Raw genomic sequence first — 12,606 nt, forward strand, 5'->3', positions numbered from 1 at the left:
CAATGATCTTGCCAGGAGTCTAAGGGAGGAGGCAGCACAGGTTGTACATTTAACACTCCACTGACTCCAACTGACACATTTTGAGCCATTCCTAGACAGGGAAAACTAAAACAGTCCTAAAGCATCAAACCTGACGTACTTTATATGGAAAGCCAAAGAAACCCTCAGCAAGCCTTCTATGGAAGAAGCCAAACTCGTCAAATTGCACTCAAGGAACGAAAGTTTATTCTTAGCAAATGCAGGGTTAAAGATATTTATGACAAAATGTTTTGCACACATAAGCTTCCACATGCAAAAACTTGTACCTGCATTTCTCAGGTAATAAGTTTTGTTGACAGTTGGTTTTGTCAGACAAGTTTGAGTAGTCAAACCTCACCATTTCGTATTTAAATCAAAAGTAAGCCCAACATCTAGTTCTAACTAAATCAAATCTCTGTAACAAACTTTCTGAGGAAAGCAAAACTGTATGTAGAAGATAATTGCTTTTAGTATCATTGCCATGAAATGAAGCAAAACACACATAAAACAAAAAAGAAATCTGATGATTTCTGAAAATGTCCTCAGCTGAGAGGGGCACAAAATGATTATGAGCCTTAGTTTAATTGGCACAAATGGACATAATGGACATAATTGGGAACATAGCCAGTAGCTATGGACAAATTGGGAACATAGCCAGTAGCATGCCTGATTATATTTCTTCTCTTTATTCTTCATAATTATTCACTGAAGAAATACAACCAAACCACACAGAATAAAAAATTTTTCTAGATCATGCATAAACTTTGATATATGGCTATATTATCCCATAGTAATCATATGAACATTCTTTAAAGAAATTATTTATGTCTTGAAAAAGTCAGATGAAATTCTATGCATGTTTAGCCTTTTTTTTTTATATTTCATGTCTGAAGAGTGTAGAATGACCAGACCACTTCACATATTTGGTAAAAGATGTTTATGAAACTTTTCCGAGTTAGTAAAATGGAAATAAAAATGTAAGATTTCATCCTCTGTAACTGTGGGATGATATTATGGATCAACAACTACTGTTGTACTGTAACTCTCAATTATACATTATGAAATGCATATATCTACCTCTCTAATTAGCCTATACCTGAGAACACATTCTACTTTATGATTTTCTCTACGCAGACCTGCAGCAATAGATAGCAATAATCTCTCTAAATATGTTGCTTGATTAAATATTTACCATTGAAATCAAATACTCCGCCAGTTCATAATGATCAAACAGTGCTGTTCTGTAGAGAAAAATGCAAAAATACAGTAATATTAGAAAGGACAAAGATGTTTCAAGCCAAAGAATAGCATTCTTCTCCATTTTCTAATATTTTCAAATAAATCAATTTTAAAATAAAATACAGAGGTATACCCTTATTACATAATTCATCTTAATAAATTGGTTTTATATTTTTGCATGGAGTTATCTTTTCAAACTAAGCTCATTTCAGTTATTACATTGAAAACTCACTGCAGGAAACAAAGACCTTATTGGTAGGTAAACAGGTACTTTACCACTGAGTTTTAGGAGAAACAGTAATTTCTTATGTCAGATCCTTCAATGTGCCACACAAGGTCAATACCGAATTCCATAAATTTCATATGCAGTTTTTTTCAAGCATTCCTGGAGCCTCAAATTAATTTCATTATTCAAAAATAATTTGGTTTTATACAAAATATTTTGTGCAATAATGCCAGTGTGAGGTTAAAATGGCAATGTCTAAGCATGCATTCTGACTGTGGCAGGCAAGTCTACTTGAAAAATTATGAACAAACTAATTGGTATAAATTGGGCATTTGGAGCATAGTCAGTAGCATTAGTTATTTATACTTATAAAAAGTTTATGCCATTTATCAAAAATATTTTAAAGCTGTCTATACATTTGGAATCTTCTCAGGTTTTATTCTACAGTAAGGCATTGAATTATATATTACAGGGAAAAAATGGTCAAAGCATGAAAGTATAGCACAGTAAATACGCACACACAAAACATTTCCAGAAGTCAGACCTCTGCAAAATATTTTGACTCAATAAGCAACACAGAAGGACAGTTCCAAGGTTGTACTGTATCTCAGATGATAACAGTTGCCTTAGCATTATAAGAGGTAATAAAACATTGGGTGTACTATAGTTAGAACTGATTGCTCAAAAGACATATTTTAAAAATCAAGTCATGGTTCCAAATATGTAGAGATGCCTCCATTATCTATAGTGGACCTTTCCAGCCACACATTAATACTGAATGCTTCACAAATGCTAAAATAAATTCCAATGTGACTGAAGAGAAAGCAAACTTATTTTATGAAATATTTAGTTGGAAACATGACAGTAAGAATGCAAAAGCATCAAGTGCTACCTATACTTCACTGCTTCCTTGTTTCTCAACAAGTTAACGTTCCTACTCAGGTTTTTTTTTTTATATTCTGCAATATCTGGGTGACTTTCTATGTTCATGATGATTCTTGCTAATATCATTTTTACTGTTTCACAGACACAGGGACTAAAATAGAGTTGTCCTTTTAACCAAGCTTTTTTCAAGGACAATAATTTTCAGAGATAAGGCAGCCAGTTATCTATTAAATAGTACATGTGTCTGCACAATTTGATTTGGCATTCTGTCATCACTTTATCTATAATCATGTTCTGCCATGGTAACATTTCCAAGTGTACCCAAACATTACCCTAGTTTTACAACAAACTCTTTAATGTCTTCAATTAGTCTTCCACTTTATACTGTGTCCAATGAACAATCATATCCACTGCTTCTACCACTTACTTCATACTGTAAAACTTGTAGAATAACACTATCAAATTATTACAGTTAAATGCAGTGAAACGTATTTTTCTTGCAAAAAATGTATAGATAGGGAAATATATTATATTCCATAGAGTTGGGAGCCAGCTTGTTTAACTAAGTACCTTTCTGCTACAAAGGATTTAGGAAACTTCTCCACAGTCTAGTGCTCTGGGTTTAAATGGAGTATGAAAGACTACAAGTCTTAAGGATTATGACATACACAAACAGCATCTCTGCAACTTCGAAGTCACAGAGAAGCGTACAAACATTTCCTTTTACCTGATCAGGTATATATTTCCTTTTGAAAATAAAGGAAAATACTCTTTTAAACAGTTCATATTATTTTTCACTCATTTTCTGGAGAACATCATGTGATTATATAAGAGCATTTCTTCCACATTGTCAGGAGATGTTAACAGTTCCACAAACTTGTTCCCTTACAACGTTACTGGAGTAAATTTTCAATGCAAACTGTAGTGACCATTACTTGACATGGTTCCAAGATAACTGGAACTGTTTTCATTTTGGTATCATCACCAAGATTTTTAATATTCTGACCAAATCTTTTCCTCTTTCATACTGCACTACAACCATCTCCCACACCATGGAGAAGTTCCAAATTATGTGGAAGGGTGCTCCAAACACAAGGAATAAACTAGGAATATCATGCTTCACAATTCATAATGAAATCTGGCACAGCAGTTTCCTACCTGTGAAGCAATGTTTCCTTATTCCCATCTACAGCATCAATAATGGATTCCTCCCCAGCATAGGATGACATCATTAGCTTTACAATCTCTGTCGCTCCTTGAGTGGCAGCAAAATGAAGTGCTGTGCATTTTTCATTCTATAAATGGGGAAACAAGACAAAATACAAATATTTAAACCTCAAAAACCTAACTTCCAATCTATTAAACACACTAGTGAACCAGCCCAGGATTTGTAATTGATAAATGCCTAAATTTCTGTGCAAGCAATAAAGCTTTAGTCTTTAACTGTAGTGGAATTCTAAAGAGATTGACAAAACCAAAAAAGACTAAAGAGATAGTTTTAAGGGATTACTATGAAGCTTCTTATCACTCTATACGAAGTCCCTAAGATTTGAGATAATTATACTCTTAACAACCTTTTGTAGTTTAATTAAAATCCAGACAGATGCAGCACCCTTTAAAATAGGAGATGAATCAAATAAAAGATACAGAAAACCATATCTAGGCCAATACAAATGAATAAGCAAACAAATGGGCCTATATTATACAGAAACTGCATTACTTTAAAACTTCATTTGCTTCCTAAAATTGAATCCTCCTTAGAAGTAATTCTTAAATCAACTTTTCTGCAGGTAAAAAATAACATTGTCCAGTATGCTATAAAACTATTATTAACTAGACTTATAAAATAATTAAGGAATATACAGATGAAAAGAACAATATTTGCCAAAATGGGATTTTTGTTTAGCAAGATGGGACTAATAAGCTTTGATATATATCTCATTTTTAGAGCAGGACCATTTTGGTGAATGCATTGGAATGGGCTTTTACACAATATCCACAAAATTCTCAAAAACTATTTTGAGAATGCTTTCAAGCATCCTCAAAACAGTTTTGCCCATCACAAAATTAGTAGCATAAATCATCTCATCCAAAAATTCTGTGTGTTCAAAGAATCAAACCAGTAAAAGAAGGCAAAACTATATTTGGTTTTGCTCTCATGAGTTGATTTCATCCTTGCAAACATTTTGATTAGCAATAGATATTTTTAAAAATGTTTATTCATGTTTGCAACTGGGCACAGACCCTTACACCAGCAGTACTACACCCTGGAAGCAGCAGTCGTATCACAAATTTGTGTTTGTCTGGAAAGCGGATAATATAAAGGCCAAGGCAAGGCTGATGATAGAGAAGAATGATCAGAAAGTGTCAGATTTATGATTCCACTTCTGGGAAGGGATGACCCAATGTAACTTGTGTAAAGAAACATCACATTCTGCCTGATTTGAACCAAAGACTTGCTTTCATTTGCTGCTCCCTCTGCTTTGCATTAGAAGAGAGAATGAACAATGATTATCTGCTCGTCTTTTTTTCATACCACTCAGAGATTTAGAGATAACTAGGTTTTATCAAAAATACATTTCACTCCAGTCTGAGTTTTACCTGTTTTAGATCAATTTGAGCTCCAAATTCAATGCACATTTTAATCATTTCGAGGTCACCACTCTGAACTGCCAAATGAAGTGGACTGCACTTTCCATTATTGGTAAAATTGATGTGGGTTTTAGCAGAGTGACCCAATTCTTCACCTGAAGAATGAAAAGAAATGGATTTTTTTTAAAGTGAGAATGACATAGCAGAAGATATAAAAGCTTTCAAAACAAGCATGTTAAGTGTGCAATAATATTCTCCCTTCTCAAAACAAGTACCTGTCACATCTGTCATTTAGCAATGGATGAACACACACTTAGGAAAGCAGCTAGTTTGCTGCTGCAATCATACAAAAGTTGTCAGCCTAAACCATCCATAGGAATAACTGCAATAACATCTTGTAAGCTCAAGCACAGTTATAATTGCTTGTTTTCACAGGTATTTCAGAACTAAAGCAGCAAATTGCTACTCCCTACTTGGGAACATTGTATTTACCTTTTTTCAAAAGAATTTCCAGACATGTTTTTGCACCTGAAAATGCTGCTGCATGGATAGGCATGCATCCTGTTTTGTTTGGTTTACATATTTTTCCTCCATTTTCAATCTGAAAAATAATGTCTCAATACAGCTTATTGACATACAGAAAAATCTGACAAATGAATATGCTATTATAGATATAGTCTCCTGGGTAGCTGTCTCCTTTTATTAATGTATAATACATATGGATTATGAAGTTTTTATACAAGTATCTTTTGCAGGGTATAGCCATACAATGCATAGACTTCATTGTGTTTTCATGACCTTCAAAATCAGCTTTTTTGCTTGAGTTTGCCAGTCACATAGCTATAGATATAATATACCCTCTTAAAAGATTAAAGATTCTTAGTAACCCATGCAAAGCCAGTTGAACACTAGGTTCATGATTAACCTTCCTGCACTGAACAAAGACCAAACCCAGGAATAGAATAACTCTGCATCAAGGTAGAGAGAATCATCTCAAAAGATGATGGATAATTATACCTACCAGGAGTGTCAGTGCTTCAGGATTGTCCTTGTAACACGCTACAATTATAGGTGTGTTCCCTGCTTCACCTTCCAAGTTAACATCTGTACTGCTATGTTGGACTAAAACCTAAATGTTTAAGAAAACATTCAGTCAATCCTAAGTCAAACACAACAATAAAAGCCTATTCCATTATTTTTGTTGTTTACAACCCATAGAACCCTTGCAACATCCTCGTTTGGCATGCCAAAGGCCCACAATGCATGGGCAGATGAGGGGGAAAATTACAGAATGCTAAAATATACTGCTGAAAAATGCAGATATGAACAGATATGAAGTACAATTCTTTCCAGTGGGCAGCCAGGTAACTAAGTTAAACTCTGCACATAGCTGCAAAGTATTTTAAAGTCTGATTGAACAATTTCTCAATAATGGGAGAAAGTATATTCTGTCGCACATCGTAGATAAGGATTTTTAACCAAAGTTTTCAACGGAAAATTCCATGGCAAGTGGCAATATATAGAAATCTGCACAATTAGAAATCTGCTCAATTGAACAGTAAAATGAGGGGAGATAGGTCTTGATGAAACTGGGACCTTGCAGTCCTGAACTCCTGCTCCAGTCTCTATGCTAACAGCTGACACTGGACTATCAGTACAATCAATTATCTCGATGGCTGCTTCCCTCACTTTTTGAGAAGCAAAGGACCTGGAAATTATAATGACCATACTGGCTTATTTATTCCCCTAGCTACATATTTATTTAATTGTCTTTCTGTAATTTCAGTTATTTATTTTTTCTGCACTAGAGGAACTGGTACATTTAATCACTCTCAGGCAATTTGGCAATTAAAACCAAGGGAGAATTAGTTTGAATAAACAACAGAGTGGAGAAAAAATGAGAGCACAGATTTAGACAAGAACCAAAGCACAGAAGCTGATAAAAAAACCATTTTAAAAATGTCATTGATTCCAGATTTCATTGTTCTTAATTCATAATAAATACAGATTTTGTAAAAGATTTGAGGACACTGAAATATTTCCAAAGAACTCTTTATTTATCTTGAATATTGATAACATGTGTTTCTTTCTTTTGCATGGATGAACTAGAAAAAGAGACAAATTTAAAGAGACAAGGAAGTGTTGCAATTTTAAGGTTGTATTCATCTAAAAAATTAAAGAACTTAAAAATGCTGCATATGAAGTGAAAAAAATCTCACTGCACTTAGACAAATGGTTAAAAATTATGCTGCTTAAAATCTCATAGCTATCACTGTTTTACAAGGTTCAACTTAGACACCTTGGTAATTTCATCACAAGATATTTTTGTGATTTTTAATTGCAGATTTAGTTCTGCTACCATTCAATTGATTATTAGAATGTTGGTTCTAAGGACTGTGCTTTCTGACTAGTTTTAATCTGTTTTTTATTTTAAAATACACTAGTTTCAAGAATGTAATACTTCTAAGACACCCTATACAACTGTAAAAAAAAGAAACATAATATTATAATTTGAAATACCCATGCCTACATAAAGTTTCCATTCAAAAAAAAACCTTTAAAGAAAGTTCCTTGTGTCTGAAAAATCGAAAAGCATTTTCTGTGAAACATAAGAGCTACTATTATAGCACTAACTTCAGTATTTCTATAAATCAGTAAGTTACTTTTTACTGGCAGTGCTAAGAGGACACCAATATTTTTACAGGCATCATTTTACACATCCTGCTTGCTAAAGAAAGCACATGAGGAGATAAGGCATATATCAACAAGGCATTGGTGCTCTGCACATGGCTGCTCCTGAGCTACTCATCAAGTGTGCATATTTAGGCAGACTTCAGACCTACCTTCACAATTTCATTGTGCAGGGACTGGACAGCCATATGCAGAGGTGCCATCATATTGGAGTTGAGAATGTTTGGATTGGCTCCTCTGCTGAGAAGCAAGCGAACGCTTTCGACCTGGTTTTTCTTTGTGGCCCAATGCAGTGGGGTATTTCCAGAAGAATCCATCACATTTAATACTAGATCAAAGGAGAGAAAACAAAACAAATCAAAAACATCAAAGCAAAACCATCAAATGTTCTGATTGCACTAAAAAAAAAGATGTCTTCAGTGTCAGGTTTAGGTCTGTGCTACTGCATTTCTTTGGAAAGAGAAAGGAAAAGATTTCATGAGATGCAGTGCATTGTGCTAAATTGATTAAATGTTGTGCTGAATATACAGTATTGGTGAGAGAATGCAAGTGGTGAAACACCTGTCTATTTCTTGCCCACTATTATACATGTTTCTCCTCACCCAAGAGTTACTTGATTTCCCTCTCTATTTCATTCTTCTTTTTCCTGTTTTATTTGACTTCACAGCAATTTCTTTAGAGACTGCACAGAATAAATGAGTGCAAATAACCTAAATAAGAGGTAACAAATGAGTGCTTGCAAATTGTAAAAAAATTAAAGACCATATCTACTCTGTTTTGCTTCAGAACACAAAGGTAAATCAATTCACACAATTTTTAAAAAGTGGTCTGTTCTAAACATACATTTTGAGCTTGAAAACTGAACATAAACTTCTACAAATATCCTAAAAAATTAGGACAAAAATGACAGACTAAAAATAAAAAAAATATATATTCCAGCTGGATTAATCTAAAATTAGATCGGCCATCAACAGGTGAAAAAAACCAAGCTGTTCAGGGCCATTGTAGGTTTGCTCAGTAGCATACAGTCTATCAGTGGAATCTGATGTCATTCACAATGCTTATTATTTAAGAGACACATAGCATGAATAAGGAAGACAGAAAGTCAAGTCCTCTGCTCAATCATTGCAGTTTTCTTTTTCACATCTGAAGTCTATATATCTGAGTGTCAAACAAAGCAAGACATATTATTTCACTGCATTAGAGAGAAAAGAGTCCTACATCACAAAAGCAACCCAAAGCACACCTGAGACAGTGCAAACTGCAGCAGACAGTTGGAAACAGATTTTGAATCTATAAATGGAAATAACACTTACCAGTCCTATTTCAGTTGGGTAATGGACATCTTGGTTATTGAACTTTTTTATTGTGCTAAATAAAGTAGTTCATAAACTACATGTTACCTTCATAGGAAGAATCATCTATGATCAACTGCATGAGTTCTATTTGTCCTCCTTCTGCAGCGTGATGCAGTGGGGTGGCATTTAATTCATCCACTTTTGTAAGCCCAGAACGATTCTTCTTAATGAAGCTCCGGAGCCTACAGGCACTTCCATCTGAAATAACCTGTTTTGGGTAAAAACATCCTCATTTTCTCATTCTCCTAAAAGGCAGGAAGTTAGCAATGCTGTAATGTGATACCCTTCAGTAACCCCCGCCCAGTTGTTTGGGCTCATACAGAAGTTCACAAATCGTGAGCAGATTGAGCCAACAGTGATTGAGCAAACTCTGATTGGCTATTGGTTTAAGTGACTGCAATAAAAGATCCAGATGAGAAACAGTGCAAAATGAACAAAACTGAAAATCATCCTGAATAAACTGTTCTCTCTTCTGTAGTGAGATCAAGATCCTTCCTTTATAATGGAAAATCTCAAGCAAATTCATCCCTTACGTTTTTATGCTCTTTCTTGTGGTGGCCATGTAAAATGAATCCAACAGAGAGGAAAATAACTAGTCTTGATAAATTCCTTTCTTTAGATCTTTTTACAGACATTGATACTGTGTTCTTGGCTTTCAAGTTCAGCCATTGGGCTTCTGTGATGTTCTTTGTGTCAGAGAAACCAATATATTTTTTAATTTCAGCAGCATGCTTAGAACATCAGACTATTATCTCAGCCTGAAACAACTCAGTATCTTCCAAGTGAGCCCACTGACAGCTTGATACATTCCAGGTACTATGCTTTACAACCGAAGCCCACTAGGGAAACTCTGCTGTTTATTATTTTATGATATTCTCCAAATATTTTTGTTAAAGCTATTAAAATCCCATATTTCTATGTAAAGGGATAGAATAACATGATTGCAGTAGAATGGGCAGGAATTTAAGAAACAGCCACTAAAAATCAAGAGAGAATAAAAAAGTAAAACAGTTCAAATACATTGGGTGGGGAAAAAAATGAGAAAAATGTTATCTAAAGTAATGCAAACCTTCAAATGGTGTATAAGTAAGCAAAGAATGAAAAGAGGGAATTCCCTAAAATCATTTCACACCTGAAAAAGAAAACTTTGCTCTCCAGGATGCCCTGAGTGTCAAAGACTCAACAATTTTTGCCAGCCATAAGCAAATGTACATTACAGGGCAAGCTCATTCATGTGCTTGAGCACGTGTTTAGCTTCATTCAGCTTAATGGTCCCACTGACCTCAGTGAGGTTACTCATGTCAATAATGTTACAAATGTGTTTAAACATTTATAAGACTGAGGCCAAATACGGGGCTGGTATCAGCTTCAACAGTGCAATCAGAAAAAGGTAATTGAAAACAGGTGATATAATTGTGGAAAAGATATTTAAGATTAATCCACTGTCACAAAAATAACAGCTCAATTACACACGCAGTATCTATATATTTTAAACACACTGAAAAGCTGTCTAAGAAAACCTTATTAGAGAGCCCGGTATTTTCTATTTCTTCTAACATTCTGCCTTTATTATTTCTATTGATCAAGACCACATTTTTCTACTTTTAACACTGGATTTATTTCTCAGCGTAAGACAAAATGTGGCATGATTATAATTTCTATCGAATAAGTAAGATAAAGTAAGATTTATCAGCCAATACTGCAGCATTTCACTAACAAAATAAGGAAGAAAGAGGTCAATTTGGTGCTCTCAGTAAAGCAAGCTATTTTAAACAACAGCAGCTCCTTTGCCCTGTACCTGAACAGCTCTGTAGTGACAGATCACCCACCAGAGTGACCAGCCGTATTATGCTGAAGAGGTGCTGCTCAGGTCTCCAGCTAGCACACAGAAAACATATGAGAATGGAAATGGCCTCAGGAGGTATTTAAATCAATTTACAAACTTTGTCAAATTTGTTTAAGCTGCTGTTAAAAATCTCCAAAGTTATCCAAGTCTTCCATCCTGTAAACAAACTCTTCCTTTGCTTAATTATTCTTATGCTTAAAAAGGCTCCATTAAAGTTTGGTCTAGGTCTCCCGAGCAGCAATACAAATACATGACTTCTCATCCTAATCTCTGTTAAAAATGAGAGATATTTTGTCTTTCTGCCTGCAATATCACTCGTGTAGGTTGCACTGATGGTTCCCTTTCCGTTTGTAGCAGTTGTAGTGTTTCTATACTCTTCTGTATCATTTTTGCTAAGATGATCTATTCATTTCCATCGTGACCTCGGCTTCCCTCTAAGAGGGGGTCTCCTCCTGTGCCCAGGGGAAATGTGAGTTCAGCCTCAGCAGCCTGCCACCCACATCCTCCTTCCCCGGCTCCTTTACTTTGCTGCTCAGCCTGGACTGCACAACATCAGTGTGCTGTGCACGGCCAGGGACGCTCCCAGCCTGTCTCCCACCCCGCACCGATCCTCCCTCCCGGGTCCATTGAGCGAGGGGACAGGTCCCATGGAGGAATGGATCCCTGGGACATCACCCCTGCCCAGAGACCCTCCGCCCCCTCGCCCACCTCACCCTCCGCCTTCATCCCTCTCTCCCAGCACGCACCTTGAAGACATCCTGCGAGGCGACGGAGGCGGCATCGGCCTCGCACACGACGCCCTGGTAGGCGCTGGAGTTGGCCGCCTTCTCCCGGGAGCGGCAGAGCCGCAGCAGAGAGCGCTTCATGCCGCCCGCCCGCCCGGCTCCGCGCCGCGCCCGCCCCGGCCGCTCCGGAGACCTGCCGGGCGACACAGCGAGTGACGGCCGGGCCCCGGCCCGGCGGGGGAGGCGGGGAAAGCGGGGAAAGCAGGGAAAGCAGGCGGGGGCGATCCCGGCGGGGCGGGCATCCCGGCGGGCGGCGGCTGCCGCGGCGGGCGGGCAGCTCCGGGCGGACCCCGCGGGAGCGGAGCGCCCGTGCCCCACGGGAGGCATCGCCTGAAGGGGAACTGCGTGCGCCTGCACTGCCCTCCCGCCCCGAAAAATGCGGGCCGGGTTTTCTACTGCTAGCTTCTCTGTGTAGCCATAACATTTTCTTGCTTGAGTTTCTTTGACCGGACAGTTTGGGGAGGTGTAGGAAAGCTGCAGGAAGAGTAGAGAAAGAAGGAGCGCGAGGTGTTTCAAAGGGTTAATCCTAAAGAGCCCGTAACTGAAGCAATGTTTACGGAAATACGTGTAATTCGTATTACTTTATTACTTTACTTAACATGAAATGAGTTGCCCTGCTAAAGGTCAGGTAGTGGAAGAGGCAGAGGGTGAGGAACAGCAGTAGGAGCCACAAGAGGTGACTTTTTGCCTGTGTTTTCATGGTTTATGGCAAGCGGCAGCTTAAGGACTGCCAAAACCAAGAGTCACACCCCATATAGCCTATTTAATAGCTGTCAACAAGCAATTCTCCATTATTTTGCTCATTCCCTTTTAAAATCCTTTTTATACTGTCTGTGCCACAACATCCTGTGGCACTAAGTGCCATAATTTCATTACATATTTGTGAAAAAAATGTTTTCTTTTACCACTGTCATCACTTACTGGTCCCTAGTGTTTTTATTTTGAAAAATAAAAGTTCTTCCCCCT

General features: G+C 37.1%; 1 protein-coding gene across 1 annotated transcript in view; it reads right to left on the minus strand.

Moving 5' to 3' along the window:
- Window positions 1-11,882, minus strand: part of TRPA1 (transient receptor potential cation channel subfamily A member 1) — a 31,657-nt gene extending 19,775 nt beyond the window's left edge. The window contains 9 exon segments of the mRNA XM_071420973.1: window positions 1,211-1,259; window positions 3,527-3,663; window positions 4,970-5,115; window positions 5,453-5,561; window positions 5,982-6,089; window positions 7,804-7,979; window positions 9,055-9,217; window positions 11,602-11,813; window positions 11,816-11,882. Of these exon segments, the coding sequence (XP_071277074.1) occupies window positions 1,211-1,259; window positions 3,527-3,663; window positions 4,970-5,115; window positions 5,453-5,561; window positions 5,982-6,089; window positions 7,804-7,979; window positions 9,055-9,217; window positions 11,602-11,813; window positions 11,816-11,882 (1,167 nt within the window).
- Between the last annotated feature and the right edge of the window lie 724 nt (window positions 11,883-12,606).

The sequence above is a fragment of the Agelaius tricolor genome, unplaced genomic scaffold, assembly GCF_023055355.1.
Source record: "Agelaius tricolor isolate 1412-34295 unplaced genomic scaffold, bAgeTri1.0.p SCAF_2, whole genome shotgun sequence".
NCBI classification, from domain to species: Eukaryota; Metazoa; Chordata; class Aves; order Passeriformes; family Icteridae; genus Agelaius; species Agelaius tricolor.